Source organism: Rhinopithecus roxellana, chromosome 5, assembly GCF_007565055.1.
Source record: "Rhinopithecus roxellana isolate Shanxi Qingling chromosome 5, ASM756505v1, whole genome shotgun sequence".
Taxonomy (NCBI): domain Eukaryota; kingdom Metazoa; phylum Chordata; class Mammalia; order Primates; family Cercopithecidae; genus Rhinopithecus; species Rhinopithecus roxellana.
Genome location: NC_044553.1, coordinates 12,045,059 through 12,065,655, shown reverse-complemented (window position 1 = coordinate 12,065,655; position 20,597 = coordinate 12,045,059). Strand labels below are relative to the sequence as shown.

The window sequence follows — 20,597 nt, the reverse complement described above, 5'->3', positions numbered from 1 at the left end:
AGGCACCTTAACATCAGGAACAAATGAGTAAATTTTAAAATTGTAAGACTAGGCCAGGCGCGGTGGCTCAAGCCTGTAATCTCAGCACTTTGCGAGGCCGAGACGGGCGGATCACAAGGTCACAAGATCAAGACCATCCTGGCTAACACGGTGAAACCACGTCTCTACTAAAAAATACAAAAAACTAGCCGGGCGAGGTGGCGGGCGCCTGTAGTCTCAGCTACTTGGGAGGCTGAGGCAGGAGAATGGCGTAAACCCGGGAGGCAGAGTTTGCAGTGAGCTGAGATCTGGCCACTGCACTCCAGCCTGGGCGACAGAGGAAGACTCCATCTCAAAAAAAAAAAAAAAAAATTGTAAGACTAGGTATAGTCTAATTTTAAAAATTAGTAATTTATATATATAGTTACACTCACATTTATAAATGTATACGCACATATATACAAAATTTTTTTTAATGAGTATATATAAGGCAATCAAGCCAGACAGCTTAGGTTGGAGGTTGGAAACCTGGTTCCTCTACTTAGTAGCTGTGAGACCTTGGATAATTTAATTATCCTCCCTGTGCCTCAGTTTCCTTATCTATAAAATGAAGATGATGAAAGCACAATCCCCTGGCCAGTTAAACTCTAGGAAAGATTAAATGAACTAATGTAACTGCTTAAAAAACGTCTGGCATGTGATAGGTTGTACAAGTAGCACATTGGTTGCCTGGTAGAACTCTGCCAACAAATATAAAATGGCCAGATTTTTTAGGAAAATAAAAATGACAAAAATTTAGTCAAGAAAAAAAATCTACCACTCAGGTTGCAGAACAGCCTAAGAACTTAGTGTCCTTTCCCAACCATAGTCTTCAACCATGTTTTGCGGAGTCTCCCTTTTCTGGACATCCTAAGCAGACCCCACAGCTGTTCTGTAACTTTGGTTAATACAAGTCCAGTCCAATCCAGTGTAATAACCCATCTCCCATCTGCCCCCGGCTTTAATACAGTCAACAAGGAATCGTCTTTTCTTTCATTCCTCCTTTGCCCTCCCTTTTCCGGGGACCCAAATGAGGTCAAGGGACAAACATGTCTTAACCGAGGGTGTAACTGCGGCCTCCTTCTGGTGGTAACTGCTTCTCCCTACATCTCATCCTGGGCAGATTCCACAAGTGGCAGGTTCCCATATGCAGTCTCTGTCCTGGGATGCAAGACACATGAAAAATCTAGCTGTAACTCTGTAAGCAATACAGCTATTGCCCACAGCTATACACCACATAGCCTCTTGCAGCTAGAGTGACACACATGGAAGACAGCTCAAGCCTGGATGCTTTACACAATATCACTACCTCCAGGAAACGAATTAGTTTTCCTACACCAAACCCAAGGGTACGGCCGGTTTCACAGGCATCCCCACTCCTCCCTTCCACATCTCTCTCTTCTCTTTTTGGGGATCAAGAAGTCTGCCCCTGACTATTCTTTATTCTCTTCCTGTAAGCTTTCTTCAATGTGTAATTTTCTTAGGGCTTTCTGCCTCAGTTGACTGTGATAGTGGCAAGGAGAGTCATTTGAGTTTGATGGTACAGGATTCCTTCTCTTTTGATGCTCCCTTCCTCTCCTGGAGAGAGGTTTGTAATATACTGGGAGAAGGTGAACGGTCGGGGATTAATGAGGCAAGGAGGCTAGTTTGGCCTTTAAGCGCTCAGTGCAACTAAGGAGCTGGGAATATTTAACTGTAAGGGGAATGAACGTAGAGCACAGAATTATCTTTGCATATCTGAACAATCACTGAGAGTGTGATAAGCTTTTTTCCTATGTGATTCTGTAGTGAGAAAGGACAGATTGATGCAAGTATCAGGGACACAACTTTTAATGTCATACAAGAAGCATTAACAATTACAGCTGTCAAGTTAGAAAAGGCAATGTTGTGAACTTCCTGCTACTTCAGAGGCAAAAGATGAATGACTGTAAAGTTGGGATGTTGAGGGAAGGGATACAAACTGACAGGAGACTGGACTGTGTCCCCAAAGTCCTTTGACATTTATTTTTTTTAATTAAAACATAGAGGTTGAAAAAATAATGGAATTATACAATTCTTCTGAGGAACTTAGCTCTGAAGAGAGAAAGAGTAGTAAGAAGACATCATAACTTGGAAGGCAGAATTTGTTTGTTACAGGTGGCAGCAACATGAGCACCTTTAGGCAATGGCAAAGGACAAAGGTAAGAGGCTGATGATATGCTATCTGACCTTCGGATTAATTTCCCAATGATTTGCTGAAAGCAGCAAAGGTAGCAAAAGGTAGCGTGAATCCCCACACCAGTCCTCACTGGCCCTAAGAAGTCACTTCAGTTGATTTCTATATGCCTTAGAAATACTGTATGTGCAGTGTTAGGAAACACCACTTTAGATAATCTTCAATCTCCAAAAATGAATTTTATCCATTCATTCATTTAAATAGTTTTGCACAATGAAGTATCAGGCACTGTCTCAGGCTACAGATACAGCAAAGAACCAAAGAGATATTTCCTGCCCTTGTGGAGCTTCCTTACTGATGGAGCAAGGGGAGTAGATATCAAGTATGACAGACAATAAGGTAGAATAGGGAGGGCAGGAAGGATAGTAGATAGTCAGGCAAGACTTAATGATTAATGAGAAGGGTGACATTTAAGCAGATTTCAACATAGTGAAGGAGCAAGCCAAAGCTGACATTCCAGAGGAGAGTTCCAAGCCCAGAGAACAGAAAATGCAAAGGCCCCATGACAGAAGCATGACTGTTATGTGCACAAAAATAACAAGATGACCACAGTGCAGCCTAATGGGTACTTTAGTACTGAATGGCACCAAGTATTTCTCAGTGGTTATTTAGCATCTGAAGTGTTTTTAACCAATTATTTAAAAAACTTTCATCCGCCAGACACGGTGGCTCACACCTGTAATCCCAGCCCTTTAGGAAGCCAAGATGGGTGGATCACCTGAGGTCAGCAGTTCAAGACCAGCCTGGCCAACAAGGTGAAACCCCCTCTCTACTAAAACCACAAAAATTAGCCAGGCATGGTGGCGCACACCTGTAATCCCAGCTACATGAGAATCTCTTGAACCTGGGAGGTGGAGGTTGCAGTAAGTCCAGATCACGCCACTGCACTCCTGCCTAGACAACAGAGTGAGACTCTATCAAAAAACAATAACAACAACAAAACTTTCAACAAAAAAGATAACACATCTAAACTGTGTAACAGTGCTTGAAAAAGAAAACTAAAAGTTAATTATTATTACTTCAAAAAAATTATAGAAATGGTAAAAATAGAGCTCCTCTACCTGAAATGTGGGTGGTAAGTCTGAAATCCTAAATGCTTGCTCTGTCCTTTCTGAAACCCCAGCACTCCTGGGCACTTTACATTGGACCAAACTGAAGAAGACCCAGAGCACCAGTTAGAAAGGTTATAGAAGCTACATAAACTTACCTTGTTGAATAGTTGCAATTAATAACTGTATTCTAAATTATAATGATCTGTACTACTAATGAAATCTGTTAAAGCTCAATAAAAATTAGAACAAGTCAAGTTTGAATAATAAGCATCCTTTTATTTGCTGACGCCATTACAAAAACCGATTACATTAGCAACAAAAAAAGTGTTTTCTTGAGTTGAAGTCAGAGGCAGTTACTTCCCAAAATGTTAAGTAAAACAGTGTACAACATCAGTATTAAAATGTTAAATTTTACATTGTCTTTACCACTCTGATCTTCTGAACAATTTTATTGAGCAAAATAAGATAAAAGATTACATGTTTATCTTCAGGAATGTAAAGGTCTAATTATTCAAACAGTTTTTATTATAAAACTAAACTCTGAAGGTGTCTACAGAGTTGGCTTTTTTTTTCTTTCTTTAAATCAGTAGTCTAACAAGGATTAGAAAAGACAAAACTCTGTTCAGTGTTTCTGACAAAGTAGAAAGGGTGAAAACATAAATAAGGCTTTAATTTGGCAAAATATAATACAATGCCTTTTTTATCCTCAAATGAACAGTTTCCCAATTACTTCACTCTGTAAAAGATCAGAAAGAATGAATTTCACTTTAAAACAAAGCAACAGAAGGCAATCAGAAGACATCTGTCAAACACCAAAAGTACATATTCCATTTGATCTAGCATGGCCCTTTCAACTAGGCTCAAAGCAATTCACACTAATGGTGATCAAAATGAGAAAAATCTCAGGATTCAAAGGAAACAAGCTTTTAGGTAGGTATTTTTAAATGTGAGCCGAATTATGTTAGAAAACATTTAAGAGAACAACACTGGTAATCCATTTTTATTAGTCCTACTCAAGAGAATGTAAAGCTAAAGTGACTGACTGAAAAGAGGTTGAATACAATCTTACCCCAGTGAATAAATAATTTAAAAGAGCAGACATAGATTTTTTTTTTGTAGGTCATATGAAGTTTTCTAAGTCAGATGACTACAGAAATTAAACTTCAAAAGCCATCAGAGAGACTAAGAGGACTTAATCAAACACAACATGTTAAATTTTGCCTTGGATTCTAGTTTGCGGAAAATAGTTAAAAAGCTATATTGGGTACAACGGACAAAATGTGAATAACAGTTTAATATTGGATAGTACGTAACTACTGTTTCCTCTTTTTGGATGTAATAATGGTACTACTGATTGGTAAAACAATGTCTTGTTTTCAGAGATGTGTGCTAAAGTACTTAGAGATAAAATGTCATAATGACTAAAATTTACTTTCAGTTTAACAACAACAAAAAGATGGCGCAGGTGGAGGGTTTACGGGTGCTGTACTATTCTTTCAACTTTATGTGTGAAATTTTTCAAAATAAAAAGTTTAGAGGAAAGAAGCAATTGGAAAATTAAAAAGCAAAGTTATCCCTGGCTATTAACAGTTGATCGGAAAGTCTAAAAAGATCACTAGGACATTAAACTCTCAAGTGCTATGTAAACATATTACTGAAAATGAAAACCTGATCCATATGATAGCCAAGGTTCAGTGTAGAAACAAGGTAAGTTTTTCTCCACAGCATTAACTCTTGTACTTCAGGAGCACTATGAAAGGACTTTTTCTTTCAGAAACAACAGACGACTGAATCACATAAGAATCTATTTGCTACAGGGAGTAGAGAGAGCACACACAGAGCTTCACCTCCATTTCTTCTGGATAATACTGTAAGCCTCTCCAATACACTACTGATAAATCAAATATCAACTTTAGGAAAAAGTCAGAATCAACTGACAAAACTTGTAAGAGGCTGGCCAAAAAAAAAAAAAAAAGACAAAATGAGGAGAAAAGAAAACAGTGACAAAAGAGATCAGGGAACACAGTGCCTGAATTAGGGAGAAGAAAAGCACTGATTAAGAACACAAGCTCTGTGCCCAAAGTACCTTGATTTAAACCCCAGCTCATCCATTTATTAGCTCTATGACCATGGACAAGTTATAGAATCTCTTTGGGTCTGTTGTAACATGGGAATAATAATACCTACCTACCTAACGCACAGGGTGGTTGTGAAGTTAAACGAGTTGCTACATGTTGGAAGCATGCTTATGCTTACAGGCATACTCATGAAGTATCAGCTATTTAAATTATCATCCTCCCTCAACAGGATTCTACAAACTGGTTCCAAGATAAGGTAACCTGGGATAATAAAGTTTTCTCATTTGGTTAGAAATACACCTAGAATACTTAGAAACCAGGCAAATGTGAAACATAAAGAGTAGATATCTGAGAACAAAAAAGTATATTATAAAAATGCCAATACTGTCAATTCATATAAAAGGTATCTTAATCAATCTCCCACTCCCCCCAAATGGAAAGAGGAGGATGGTAGCCTTTTATTTGATGGGGGGAGAGGAAAAACAGGCAATGGGGAAAAAAATTTCCAAAAGAAAAGTTTTCACAAATTAAAGATATCAGTTAAATACACCTACCCCTACAGCTCTAAGAAACGTTAAGTATTATGTATCAGGATTTAGAAAAACTATATTACTGCATATTATCTCTTACATACTTGTTTTTAAAAACTCTCCCTTTATTGAAATATGTGCAGCATTATCATAAACAATTCATATGTACTTGTGTATATTTTTAAAGGTTTCTTGACATCAGATATATTAACCTACTACCTACATTCTAATGATTAAGAAATGTGTATTTTCAATTTAATTATCTCGTGTCAGTTTAAATAGAGTACACAGGAGGGAGAATATATGTAGCAAAATGATAGCTAAGGATAAAAACCTGAGGGTAACACAAACATTTAAAGGGTATAAAAAAGAGCTATGGGAACCAAAACATAAGTACATAAGGAAGAATTATCAACGTCAATGCCAGGTAGAGCCTAGGGAATGAAGTTCGAGAGGGCCTGGTGGGCCTCTATTTTCATAACAATCCAGCCTATCATTCATGATATAATACTGTCAACCACCCACTTGCCAAACTTGGACTTATGTTTATCAGCTGACAAAAAAATGTGGCACTATCACTTAGGGGAGCTGCCTGCCAACTGTGTTGTGAGGGTATACAGATATATTTTAATAAATTACTACAATTTTGTAAATCAAGAAAAAGTGTTAATATCAATGACTCATATAAGTCTCAAATGTAATACAATTAAAACAAATGTGGCAACTGACAAGCCAAAAATAGTTCCTAAGACTTAAAATGAGTAGACTATGTATTTAGGAAGAAAAGGAAAATATTAAAGAACATCTATGAGGTGCTAAAGACAGAATATTGCTTAGGTCTAAAAGCAAGGGATAATAGGCAATCTTTTCATTGTTTAAGCTCTCTAGAAATGAAACCCTTCCCTTATAACACAAAGGTCTAACGTCAGCATTTCTGACATATTTCATAAGTACTTTCAGTATCTTATCATATGCAAAAGAAGGGCCTATATTGGATCTAGCAATTAGTGATCATTAATGATTTTTGTAAAAATGATTTCATTGGAATAGCAGGAAGAAAAGCCATTCTAGAGCAGATAAAGTAATCAATAACAATAAATAAGTAGATACTAAGAGAGTATTTTCTTAAGAATACTAAACAATAAAAAAGTCAAAAGTAAGGGTGGTAACCTGAAGGAAGTACAAGGTTAAAATAAGCCATCTGGGCATGTTTTCAAGACTGAACAGAGGGAGCCAGTGGAAAGAATAAGGCTGAAGTCCTGGGAAGGAGAGAAGGAATAGTTTCCCTAGGAAGCAAGGTTATTTCCTAATTTGGAAAAGCGAGGAAATGTGGCAGAATTTTTACACTGGGAAACTGGAGAAGTCAGCTTACCAAGGATGAAAGATTTGGGATGAGGCTTAATTACTTTTGCTGATATGTTGAAGAATGAGCTGGGCTTATTATATGGAAAGTCATGTTAGAAATAACTGACCTGAATTAGCATTTTGAAGGAGAGCGTGTGTCAAGGTAGGCCAGAGGATGATCACTCTAAAGTGAGACAAAATGCTCCTGTAACATCAAAATGGAAGTCCATCCCAACTTTTCCAGGACACCTAAGCTCTCCCTGAGGCCTTGTATAGCCCAACACAGTATTATCAGAGGTTCTGAAAGGAATAATTCAGTGATGAGTTGCCCCTCAGGGTCTCCAGGATATCAGGATTATTTTAGAGAAAATAGCTTCAAAAGAAGAATATCTGAAGTATTCAGTGCATATTTGAATACTCTAATTACGCTCTAGGCAGTGTGACTTCAGTTATTCATAAAACAGGTAAAATCCAGGTAGCAACTAGGAAAAAAAAAAAAAAAAAAAACCTACAACCAGAAAAACAAAAACTGCACTCACCAGCTAGAATACAAGTCATTTTAAAATGCTACCAAACCTGAGCCTTCCAAGGTAATATAGACAATAAAAGCTCGTAACATGACTTGGTTAATTATGGGTTTACTTATCCTCAAGTAAAAATCTCACTTCAGGAGCTAATGAATGAATTTCTTAGATTACCTAACAAAAGCAAACTTAAATAAAAATCAGCTTTCAATTTTAAGAAAATGTGGTGACTTTACTTTCAGTTCAGCAATCTTACCTCAGTTAAAATGTTATGGTCATTTTATTGTGGGAGGGAGAAAAGGAAGAAGGAAGGGAGCGGGGAGAAAAGGTCACAGACAGAATAAACTACCAAAGCAGTTGCAGGTATTAACGCAACAAACACAAACCCAGGCAGCCAAGTTACAAAAGAATCTGTTTGATACAAAGGTCAAAGGAGGCAAAGATAACCCCTCCAAGCTACAAGACCTTCAAAATATGCACAAAATAGAACTAAAGCTCCAAGAAAGCTAAAGGCTATCATCTGGAAGTTCTGAGAGAGATAAAGAAGGAGTATTTCCTCTAGTGAAGTGAGTTTCCTTTATTTATGTAAATATACATTACACATACACCTAATGTCAATTACCCATAGACAACAATATTTCAGTTGTCCTTACCTAACACCTGGTAGTGCTCTTTCTCCTTTGTGAGCTGTTGGTTTACTGCCTGAAGCAATTGCTGTAACTGTGTTACAGTCTGATTTAGACTTACAGACATTGTCTCCTTCTCAGAAGACTCCTGAAAAGAAAATGGAAGTGATGATAAACTCCATACACAAGGAAAAGAAATGTACAACCAAACAACAGAAAATGTTATACTGCTGATTTAAATACAAACATTTAAAAATCTGAACAACGACATGAAAATCAACAGCAGCAAAAAACACATAGAGAAATACTGTTTGCTAACTAGTGGTGCAAACTAGTTGGCACCAAAGAAAACTGCATTATAAATGTTGTCACTTGGCCACAAAAGAAAAAAAAATCCAGAATCTATGAATATCAGAAATATATCCATTTTTTCATTCAGAGAAAAAATTTGCCCCACAAAAGAAAGCACACTCCAAACAGCAAAAAAAGTTAATATATACTGAGCTCTTACTAAGTAAGTGCCAGGCACTGTTTAAGTACCACCTATTTTAAGTGTTTTTATGTATTAACTCATTTACTTCTTTCAAAAACCCTATACAGGATAGGTACTATTATCATTGCCTTTTACAGATGGGGCAACTAAAGCACAGAGTCGCTAAAGATTTGCCCAAATTCTCATAGCTACTAAGTGGCAGAGCCAGGATTCAAATGTAGGCAGTCTAGCTCCAGAGTCTATACTCTAAGCCAGTGACACCCAAACTTTTTGGCACCAGGGACCAGTTTTGTGAAAGACAATTTTTCCACAGATGGGTGAGGGGAGGAAGGTTTCGGGATGAAACTGTTCTACCTCACATCATCAGGCATTAGATTCTCAAAAGGAGCATGCAGTTCAAAATAGGGTTTGCACTCCTATGAGAATCTAATGCTGCCGCTGATCTGACAGGAGGCAGAGCTCAGGCAGTAATGCTCATTCGCCCACCACTCATGTCCTGCTGTGTGGCCTGGTTCCTAACAAGCCACTGACTGTTACCTGTCCACAGTCCAGGGATTGGGGACCACTGCTCCATACCTCTCAACACAAACCTTAAAATTAACATACCTCACTAAGCAAAAATGAGATCAAACATCAATGAAAACACTACATTTTCGGGACAGGATATTTTCAAGAAAGATGACTTTAGGAGACGGACCTTATACATTTTTGTTCTTCACACAGGTCACAAGGTAACTAGCTCAGAGATCTGGGGATGAAGAAAATACATACCGTTTCTGGGGAAACATCACTATTTTCAATAACAGTAGTGTCTCCAGCAGCTTTTACTATTTTTGACTGGATAAGCTCCAGTGACTGTTGAGCCTATAAGGAAAGCAATATGGTAGGTACTAAATAATACAGTTGATAAATACATAAAAAATGAATAATTTTATTCACTTTGTAGAAGATAAAAGCTCCTCTCAAACAATAAGGTTTTTCCCTCCAAAATGAAAATAGCTTCACCCCCCACCAGATTATAAGAACATATGTTCACTGCTTTTAAAAGCTTAAGTAATATAGAAACTGTATGAAGAAATTTAAAAACAGAAATAACCACAGTTGATATTTAGGTTAGTATTAATCTAGATTAAAGGTTAGCCAAATCTGGCCCAAAGCCTGTTTTTGTACAGAACACAGGCTAAAAACGTTTTTTACTTTTTAAAGGGTTATGCTGTGGGGCACGGTAGCTCACGCCTGTAATCCCAGCACTTTGGGAGGCTGAGGCGGGTGGATCACCTGAGGTCGGGAGTTCCAGACCAGCCTGACCAACATGGAGAAACCCCGTCTCTACTAAAAATACAAAATTAGCTGGGTGTGGTGGAACATGCCTGTAATCCCAGTTACTAGGGAGGCTGAAGCAGGAGAATCGATTGAACCTGGGAGGCAGAGGTGGCAGTGAGCCAAGATAGTGCCATTGCACTCCAGGCTGGGCAACAAGAGCGAAACTCCATCTCAAAAAAAAATAATAATAAATAAAGGATTCTGTTAAAAAAGAGACAAAAATATTCTAAAGAGATCACATGTGACCCACAAACCCTAAAAAAGCTTTGGGATTTGTCCACCCCAGTTTAGATCCCTCTCTACACATTATGTGCTTATAGAAAATATTACATAAATGAGCTTTAACATACATACTGCTTTATACTTACCTGTTTTACAAAGTATGTTATTAACTTTTTTTTTTTTAAAGACAGAGTCTTGCTCTGTCGCCTAGGCTAGAGTGCAGTGGCGCAATCTTGGCTCGCTGCAACCTCTGCCTCCTGGGTTCAAGAGATTCTCCTACCTCAGCCTCCTGAGTAACTGAGACTACAGGTGTGCACCACCACTCCTGGCTAATTTTTGTATTTTTAGTAGAGACAGGGGTTTCACCATGTTGGCCAGGCTGGTCTTGAACTCCTGACCTCAGGTGATCCGCCCACCTCGGCCTCCCAAAGTGCTGGGATTACAGGCGTGAGCCACCACACCCAGCCATTATTAACTTTTTTTAGTCAAATATTTATGTGCATTTCCAATCAAATGTTGCACAATATTTCTACTATATAGGTATGGGGCAGTTAATTGTCCCCTATCATTGCCATCTTAGCTACTGTAAATAAGATGGTATATCTGTAACTTTAAGCACTCGTTTACTATTTTTAAAGTACTTTCTAAGAAACTACATTGCTAGGCTAAATTGCGTGTTTTATATTTTGAGCCAGAGGTCAAAAATTAAAATCATGTATCAAAGTAAACTGACTGCTCAACCATGACAGTGCAGTAAGCATCAAAATTTGTCCTCTAAAACAGACCCAAATTCACATTCTGTCTACATTAAAATAATCTGAAACACTAGCGGATTCCTAGACTTTTACATAACAGTTATAAACTATAAGCATATAGAATAAAAAAAAAAATTCAACTCTTTAAAAGGAGTATTATTTTTAAAAATGAGATAACTTTTAAAATCTATTAGAATATCAAATATTTAAACATTAGACAATATCCAATACTGGTGAGGATACAGGGAAATACATGTCCTCATACCATGTTGGGAGCAGTATAAAGTACTACTGTTGGGTTTCTGGGATTCCATTTTATACTATCAAAATTTAAGATGTGCGTACCTCTTGTTCTTGCAATTCCAAAGAGTGACATTTGTTTTGCTAATGATGATATATCCCATAAACACTATCATAGCTCTAAAACAGCTTTGATATAAGCATATGTGAATTCTACCATTAAAAATATCTCAAAATAGAATTATAAATAACCTGTCAAGCCAATGCAAAGAAATGCAGTCCTAAAAATCATTCATTTGCATTGAGATTAGGAAAAATATATTTGTATGAAGAAATAAATGAAGGAAAAACTTCTAAAAAAAAAATAGAAATTTATAACTTTGTTTACCAAAAAACTAAGAGACAAATACTTTGTAAATGAATACACAGCCAAATCCCAATTTTAAAAAATATATAGATGCAGCCAAATTTTAATAACTCCAACTAAATTTTACTCTGTACTTTATAAAGCAATTAAATATAGAAATGTGATGAAATAATGAGGTGAATTAAGAATCCTGGAAAAACAAGCCAAAAAGTTTCGTTCCAAAATAGTAACTAATAACAAGCAGCTTAAATTTATAAAAGGTTAATATAATGATGCAAAACAACAAATCCAGAATTAGCAGCATAACTTTGCTTAAGATTCAACACACAACATAGGCTCATGATACTACATCTCTAGGACAAACAGTGCCTACCTTATGCAAATCACCAGCTACCTTCTGTCTTTCATTTTGTTCAGTTCTAAGTTTTGTGAGTGTTTCATTTAACTGTGCCTTCAACTGTAAAAATAAACATCACAATTAACTTAATTTGCGTCATTCTTTGATTATGCTGATACCTCTAGGACTGAAGAATGAATGGGATTGCTAACAGTTATTATGCACAGTGGATTAGCCAATATGCTGCACCAGATGTATAGAAAGGCTAAGCAGTAGAAGTTCCCATCTGTAAAGCTAAACATAAGAAAAGCCACAGAAATGAACTACAGTTTAGAGTAGAAAACCACAAATGCAAAAACAAAACCATCAAATTCCAGTAAAGTGTCTTTTAAAGGTTATCGGTATTTATAGTCACTGAAATTATTCCAAATTAAAAGCCAAACAGATACTTTACCCATTAGTTTCTAAAAGTTTTCTTAATCTATACAGTTAAGAGTCAATTATATAATATTTTTAAAGACATTGAACAGAAGATTACAAATCCAATCAAATTAAAACTCCCAAAATACTGACCATCATTTAAGGCTTCACTAAGGGGTAGTACAAGACCACACTGGCCTAAATTATACCATCAAGAAATGCCTTACGATACACCTATGAATAACCAATTTGTCAAAACAGAAAGTTCTGTAACTCCAATGCAAATACATAATGCCACTTCTCTGATTTTCCAATTAAATATGAGCAAGGAAAATGAACTACATTGCTCCCAAAAAACTTTCTTCTTATTCTCATAAGGTAATTGTTTTTGCTTCCCACCCATGGGCACTTTTGAAACAGTTCTGGAGGCCCAAAGGTGGAAATACAAGGCAGTGACATTTAAAATTGGAGGGAGAATTAAAAAGGGGCGGCAGTGGGGCAGAGGGAAATTCCACTTGGAAATTTTATCTGAGGAACTCTATGTAAGTACCCAAATAAATTTTGCTCCTTTACATAACTTTGGGTTTTAATATTCTCCATCAGAGAAATGAACCTTTTGGCGGAAGAACACACAAAGTACATACAGGCAAACAAAGCTATTTTATCAGAAAAAGTAGCAGCAGTTATCCTGAGCAAACAAACATCAAAATAAAGATTCCAAACTCAAGACTAGGGAAAAAAAGTAAGTATCAACCACTCAAAATAATCTCCTGACAGAAGTAGAGTGACAAAAAATCAAAATAAAGCATTAAGCTGAGTGGAGATGTAACCATGTAACTGCTGAGTCAGCCACTAAGCACCAAAGTTAATAAGTAAAATCTCCAACAACTAGTTAGAAATGATTTTTTAAAAACATATTATAGGGTGAGGACTTACAGTCATGACATATCACACTCTTAATCTGTGCAATGTATAGCACAGAACTAGTCTCACAATGCAGTGTGAATGAGTTCAATTAAAGTAAAACATTGGTAAATAAAACAGATTTAAAAATTAGAGGTGTAGGGCTGTGTGTGTAGGGCTGTGTGTGTATGAACATCCCTAATCTGAAAAACTCTGAAATGCTCCAAAATCCTGAACTTTTTAAGCACTGACATGACACTCAAAGGAAATGTTCATTGGAGCATTTCAGATTTCGGATTTTCAGATAAGGGACACATACAGAGCAAGCATATAATACAAATAATCCAAAATCCCCCCAAAAATTGCTGGTTCGAAGCATTCCAGATAAAGGATACACAACCTGTATTTCATACAGCTCTAAAAATTGATTCCCATAAATTTTTGCCATAACATAGGATACCAACCACAAAAAAATGAGTTGAAGTTTTCTTGGTACATGGAGTAATGCTAAAAAGAAAATTAAACTGGGCAGGGTGAACTCTGGGTAAGGAGAAAACTTACTGTAATCTTCTGAGAGTTTATTAAGGTACTTAAAAAAAAAAAATCTAATCCTGGTGCTGTAACAATTTTTAACTCACAAGGAAGACATAACAATTGTCGTTTGAAACAGAGAGCAAGACAGCCATATTTGTCTAATAGCTAAGTCTGTCACAATCAGTACAGTTTTTAGAAAACTTAAGAATAGGAATACAGGGTACTATATGTTTTAAGACATTTAACTAACTTTATCTCAAAGTCTATGCTTTTAGGATTACCATGCTCTAAATAATATGTTGATAATAAAGACTTTTATATGTTTTTTAATATTTATAATATATAGAGAGACTAGGTTAAAATTAGAAACTGGATTACTGTCCTTGAATGAAGAATACGTGTCTTTGGCTTTCAATATAATCTTCTCCTAGGTTAGAAAATAAAAGGCCCCATTAACTATGATAGTCTGAGAAGAAAATCTTTGTAACTCAGCCAACCTTTATTTCATTTCTTTATTCACAGAAAAGACTGCTGTTTGAGACAATAGGATTTATAAAACATGGAAAATTTTGAAAAAGAGCTGGAAGCCAAACATGCCATTGTTAGGAGCTAAGAAAAGAAGGATCATTGTAGGAGTCAAGAAATGAAAGATAATCTTAGGAATCATTGGAATATGAAGATTATCTTAGACTTACAAAAAGGCCAAGCTAAAGATGTTAGCAAAGAAAAAAAAGCTTTGATGGTTTCTCCACATGTCAACAAAGTGTTTTCAGTGCCTACTTGATACCCAGTGGAGGACAAGCGTCTTACCAAATTTAGCTCTTCATTCTGTCTTACTGCTTCAGAATATGAATCATCAAGTTTTTTCTGCAATTCAGTCAACAGATCTTTCAGCTGCAATGAAGTTTAGAGTTTAAGATTGATCTCCTTATGATAGCCCATGTTTTGTATGCTACTCGGAAGCTCTGCCACAAACAACTTATACTGAAATATCACTGTTATAAACTTAATCTGAATTGTGAAGCAAGTTTGAAAAGATTCTGTTGTAAGTACCTCTCTGACTTCTGTAACATAGGTAGATCGTTCCATCTCTGCCTTCTCTAGTTCCATTTCCAAATGTTCTCGTTCTCTTCTCAGCTAGCAATTCAACAAAGGAAAAGTTAACACACTTAAAATTTCCTTTCATAATATTTCCCCACAAGGCAAAGTTATGACACTTATGAATATAAAACTATATCAACTCAAACACTACCCAAGATATTAAGAGCATAACTATAAAGTAATCTTAAACCATACATCTTCAGACAACCATTAATGCTAAAAACAAATCTATAGGTTACAAGTAAAACAATCAAATAACATACATTTTCAATATCCTTATTTTCTCTTCTTAATCGCTCTAGCTCTTGTTCTGAAGACGTAAATGATGACTGCATCTGAAATGTGAAACAATTATATGGCCAAGTAAACCACCAAGGATGTAGCGGTTTCTATCCTGTAGAATTCTGAATCAATTAAAAGACACTTCCAAGGTGTTGAAATGCATCTCATTTAAAATCTTACTGAATTTTAAAAGACCTTAAACATGAGAGTCACGTTGAACTTAATTTAAATTGTGGTCAAAACCTACTCCATTTGTATATTAGGCTCAGCTAAAAGTGATTAAGTTTTGATTAGTATTAACTGATATTCAGCTGTATTTATGCTGCAAGTGCATTAAAGTAGAGTACTATCAGCAACTATAAATCCTGCACGTTGGTCCCAAAAAATAAGTGAGGAACAGATGGTACTCTTTATCACGCTGAAGTAAATGGGAGAAAAATTAAGGTTGCACAGTAACATGCAGGTCCCACAAATAGAAGAATGACTAACTAACTTTTTCTTGAATTCTGTATTATGGGTTAAATACTTTAAAACTGATTTTGAACCCAGTATTCTTTACCTTATCACACAATAGTTCTATAACTAGCACTCTACGTTCTATATGATTACCCTTTAGTCATACTTTAAAACCAGTGGTTTTCAAACTTGGGTGGGCATTAGACTGTTCTGGAGGGCTCATGAAGACACAGACTGCTGCCACCCCACATACATGTTTTGGATTTGGTAGCTGGGTTGGGGCCCAAGAATGTGCATGGTGATGCTGATGCTGCTGGGGCAAGTCCCACACATTGAGAACCACTGCTCTAAGCTTTTCTTTTGTAAATACCTGTTTAATAGTCTTGTGTGATTCATCGACCTTAACTTTCCATTTATTTTCTTCTTGCTCAACACTTCTCTGTAGCTTCTGTAAAATTCCTTCCTACAGACAAAAGTATAGTTGTTTTGAAAACTTCATGTTCCAATGCCGAGATAAAAACTATGTAAGCCATGAAGGAAGAAGGTAATGATTTAAAGTAAAATCAAAATGTAGATTAAAAATCATTTCCTACTGTTTCTGCAAGGACGGATTTGTATTTTTCACACTCTAGCTGTAACAATGTGTGCATTTCATCAGCTTCTTTCAACTTGTGCTCTAGAACCTGCAAAGAATGAAATAAAGAAAACTTCCATAATTCTACCAGAAAGTTTTGTGCTTCAAGTTTGTTTTAGTACTTAATACTGTATTATGATAAATGATTTCAAAGTATTTCACAATGACACACTACATTTCGACCTTTCTAAGTAGCAATAAAGTTCATTCAATGACCCCTTTGGTCATTTTTATTAAACAATGCTATAATAAAAAGTCTTGGTACTGAAGTCTTTAGTCAGGTGGTAAGATCAAAGCAGACCCACATGTGAAGTACAGTCACAATGCCTATGCTACACACATGGGAAACAGGATTTTATTCATGCCACTTGAGATATAAGAAAACAATAATAATAAATCTCCCCAATTTCAGTAGCCAAGGATAAAAACCAACCCACTTTCTAAATACCTCTAATGATGTATTTGGGGATGCTTCAGCAAATCAGTGAGATTCTACCTATCTCGACTGATCTTTACTTTTTAAATCTAGGCTAAAAAGATAGTAAGAGATAAATATTCAATTTTAGAAACAATTAAAATACAGAATGAAAGGAATGGCAAACACTAGCTTTGTAAACAAATCAAATGCAAAGACGACCTACTGTATTTCAACTAAAATTTAAACAAAATGAAATCACCGTCTTACACTCTCTCAAAAGAGCCTTATTCGATTATCTTTTATCTTTTCCAAGCTCAAGAAGACAAAATCTTATTTGCTTCTTTTTTCTACGTTTAAATTACAAACAGTTCATTTCTTGAACTAACCTTAACCTCCTCTGACCCTGAAGTTCCAGCCATACATTCTTTTGCCTTCTTTTCAAATCCATGCAACCATTCACTATAACTCTGTGGATGAGAAAAGTTAAAATCGTTAATTTTCAAAAACAAAAATCTAAATAAAACAGGTCCAACATTTAAAATAACCAAATTAGATAATTATAAAAGAAACCTACACAGACAAATAGGACACTGCTACAAATTTCAAAGAGGAAAGTAACTATTGCGTAAGTTGGACATAACCCACTTTTAAAAACAAGCACTAAAAACAGACCTACGTACCTACCATGAAAATAAAATATTATATACCTAACCAATAATATTTTCAACTGAATTCTGCAGTTGCAGGTAGAAAAACCTGGGTTCAAATCTGGCCTCTACCACTTACTAGCACCAGGACAAATAATCTTTAAAACACAAAAAACCCAGAATAATTTTTCAAAACTGTTTCCAGATAAAACAGTTCTCAAAAATGAAGTATTTTGAGTTCATAAAGTGAAAGTTCAACTGAAGATGTTCCATTTGGAGGATTTCAAATTCTATGAAAATGCTCCAAGGACTCTAAAAAATATCTCAAATTAGGAAATATTAAGTATTTTAAAAATCCTAATGAGAAGTGATATGCATACACATTTACTTATTTAAGTCCAACAAAAACTCAATTTGTGCTGACAGGTTAGCTGATGTAAATATGCATATATTACAATTTTGGCATTTACTCTACATTTTAGAATAAATTACTCTAAATTATTGATGCTTATCTGAATTTTACACTTTGATAAAGATTATCTGTGTGTCAGATACTTTAAATCAAATTTCCTCTTATTCCTTAAGTCTTTGGATTAAATTTAAGATAAAAAACTCATGAAATTTTTATTAACTGCTATAATATAAACTGTTACATATGCAGCTGAATCAGGATTCTCTGCAAACTATCAAATAACAAAAAACAAGTAGATGCTGAGTCACTCCATAGTACAATACCTTTAATAATATCAAATTAGTTTTAAAACACTATTTAACATTCTCACAACATAAATCTGAACCAAGACTAAATATACACTATCAGAATCCTACTTAACAGTTTCAACTATTGGTACCCAACATAAATTAAAATAAGTTAAAAAACTAGTTTCGTTGCTTAAAGTTTGTAAATCTCCCTCTAGGTCATATAATTTAGATCTCTCCTATGCTGACTGCTCAGCAAAACAACAAAACAGTAAAAAAATTTATATATTTTTAAATCTACTGATTATCTTGACTTATCCTAATGTTAATGAAGCCTATTGCTTTATTATTTTATAAGGTAAATAGCTTATTGTCCTTCATATCTTTACAAACCTAAAATGCCAGAGTCTCATGTTAGCACATAGAAAGTTTAGTACATTTCCTGTAGACTATATGCAGAAATATTCAACTTTTAACAAGTATATGAACAAAAGCCAAACAATATCATCCATATCTTATGATGACTTATAAATATTTATAGTGTCAAAAAGATTTGGTTACTGACAGTGGATGATATTGCTGTTAAAAAAGAAAATTTTTAATGTTGGTGACCCTTATACAATCTTTGAAGAACAGAAATTATCAATCATTAGTTCTCTTGGCTCATAAACTACTGCCAAAAAATACATCCCCCAATAGTATTTCCATAAATAAAATATAAAGTAGAAACAAAAACAGGTTATGCCACAAAGAAAAAAAAATAAATATATTAATAATAACCCTTTCTCATAGGTTCGATTTAACAACAGCACTAGAACTGATAGCGTATCTATACATTTACTCGGTGCTAGATATTTCATCAGTTCAACTCAAAAGTGGTAGAGATCTCCTAAACTGATCAAATCTGAACATATCCTCGATAGTTACAATGGAAACAAAGGAGTTTTCTCTCCTTACTTGAAATAAATGTAGGCTATACTTAACTCAGACTACAAATAGAACAAGCCATTAAGTTTACTTACCCCACCCCTAGCACCCACAGAGCTCCTTGGAGAAATAGTTGATTCTATGTTTGGGGCAGGAAATGTATATGATAAATCAGGAGCACCTTATCATACCACAAAGCATAGAAGCTATCAAAGTTTAGCAGCATTGTGTCAAAACGACTTGGTAACCAACCTAAATAAGTTCCAATGGGCCAAAGGAAGACAAGCAGACATTACGAATCTCCTGATGAAAGTGCACACCACTGCCTATGAAGTGGTCTTGCGCCTACTCTACCCTACCAAATACTGAGCCTTAATGTGACCAGGAATCAGATTCCTGATTACAGATTTGACACATAAAAGATACATAAAGGAAAGAGGAACATGCTAACACCACAGGGATGCAGTCAACTAAATCCAAACTGTGGGAAACTTCATAGGAAACCACTAAGTCTTTTGTTTTTTTTTAAAGGAGGTGGGGTGTTGCTGAGAAAGAGTGGGGGAACCCGTGGATTAAAAAATATCTAAGAGATGTCTCAAACCAGTTACATACTGACCTTATTTGGATCCTGATTAAAACAAACTACAATAAGTTATTATTTAATAAAATTGACAACTTATATGACAACCGGAGAAACACATACTATACAAAATTAAGAATGTATTTTGAAGTGTAATATGATACTTTTTAAAAACAAATGCTTATGTTTTAGAAATGTGTACTGAAATATTTACGGATGAAACGCTCTGATGTTTGAGTTCCTTCAAAATAATCTAGGGAGTACAGGGTGGGAGGTAAAACACGATTGCTTATACGCATGCCATGCACTGATAAGTGCCATGGAGAGATGTTGGGTACATCGGGCCTCATTATGCTTGTCTCTCTACTGTTGAACAGTTTTCCATTAAAAAAAAAAAAAGACCCTACACTCTATTTTAGGAAACTCACATGCACATTCACTGACTTTCTCTGCCCTCAAATAATTATTGTTAATTCTCTGAACAAACAAGAACAGGTACTACCTCAAATAAACCAAGTTGTTCTATATTATCTGTAAGATTTCTGCTTGAAGAAGGTAATAGATGACCAAAAATCTTGAGTTTTAAAATGTAAAGAGCCTGGTTCATAGTATCAAGTACATTAAGGAAGTGTTCCTAAAACTAAGAAGCAATCACTTAAAATTAAGTTTTAAATAAAGCCATTAAGAATGTTACCATATTGGTTTTATTAGCATTAAAAAACACTTCTTTCCCAAATGATGTTTTTAATCCTCTAAATAATGTCTCATAAAATGTTATAGAAACAAAAGTATCAGGTAAATAAAAATCAGTTTTGAATCAAGTTATTAATCTTTACTGAAAAGCACCCGCTTAACAATGGGAAAGATCAAGG

At 35.4% G+C, this 20,597-nt stretch overlaps 1 protein-coding gene across 7 annotated transcripts in view; it reads right to left on the bottom strand.

Moving 5' to 3' along the window:
- Positions 1-3,535: 3,535 nt before the first annotated feature.
- The window catches only part of KTN1 (kinectin 1), a 109,572-nt gene continuing 92,510 nt past the window's right edge, over positions 3,536-20,597 (bottom strand). For 4 of the 7 annotated variants that reach the window (XM_030929781.1, XM_030929784.1, XM_030929787.1 and 1 more), the window contains 10 exons: positions 17,259-17,339; positions 16,414-16,503; positions 16,191-16,283; positions 15,346-15,417; positions 15,035-15,118; positions 14,792-14,875; positions 12,161-12,244; positions 9,652-9,744; positions 8,415-8,535; positions 3,536-4,021 (listed from right to left, as the gene is read on the bottom strand). In XM_030929781.1, coding sequence (XP_030785641.1) covers positions 4,017-4,021; positions 8,415-8,535; positions 9,652-9,744; positions 12,161-12,244; positions 14,792-14,875; positions 15,035-15,118; positions 15,346-15,417; positions 16,191-16,283; positions 16,414-16,503; positions 17,259-17,339 — 807 coding nt within the window. In that variant the 3' untranslated portion in view covers positions 3,536-4,016. The remainder of the gene's footprint in view (positions 4,022-8,414; positions 8,536-9,651; positions 9,745-12,160; positions 12,245-14,791; positions 14,876-15,034; positions 15,119-15,345; positions 15,418-16,190; positions 16,284-16,413; positions 16,504-17,258; positions 17,340-20,597) is intronic. The other 3 variants (XM_030929783.1, XM_030929786.1, XM_030929785.1) reach the window with 1 other exon arrangement.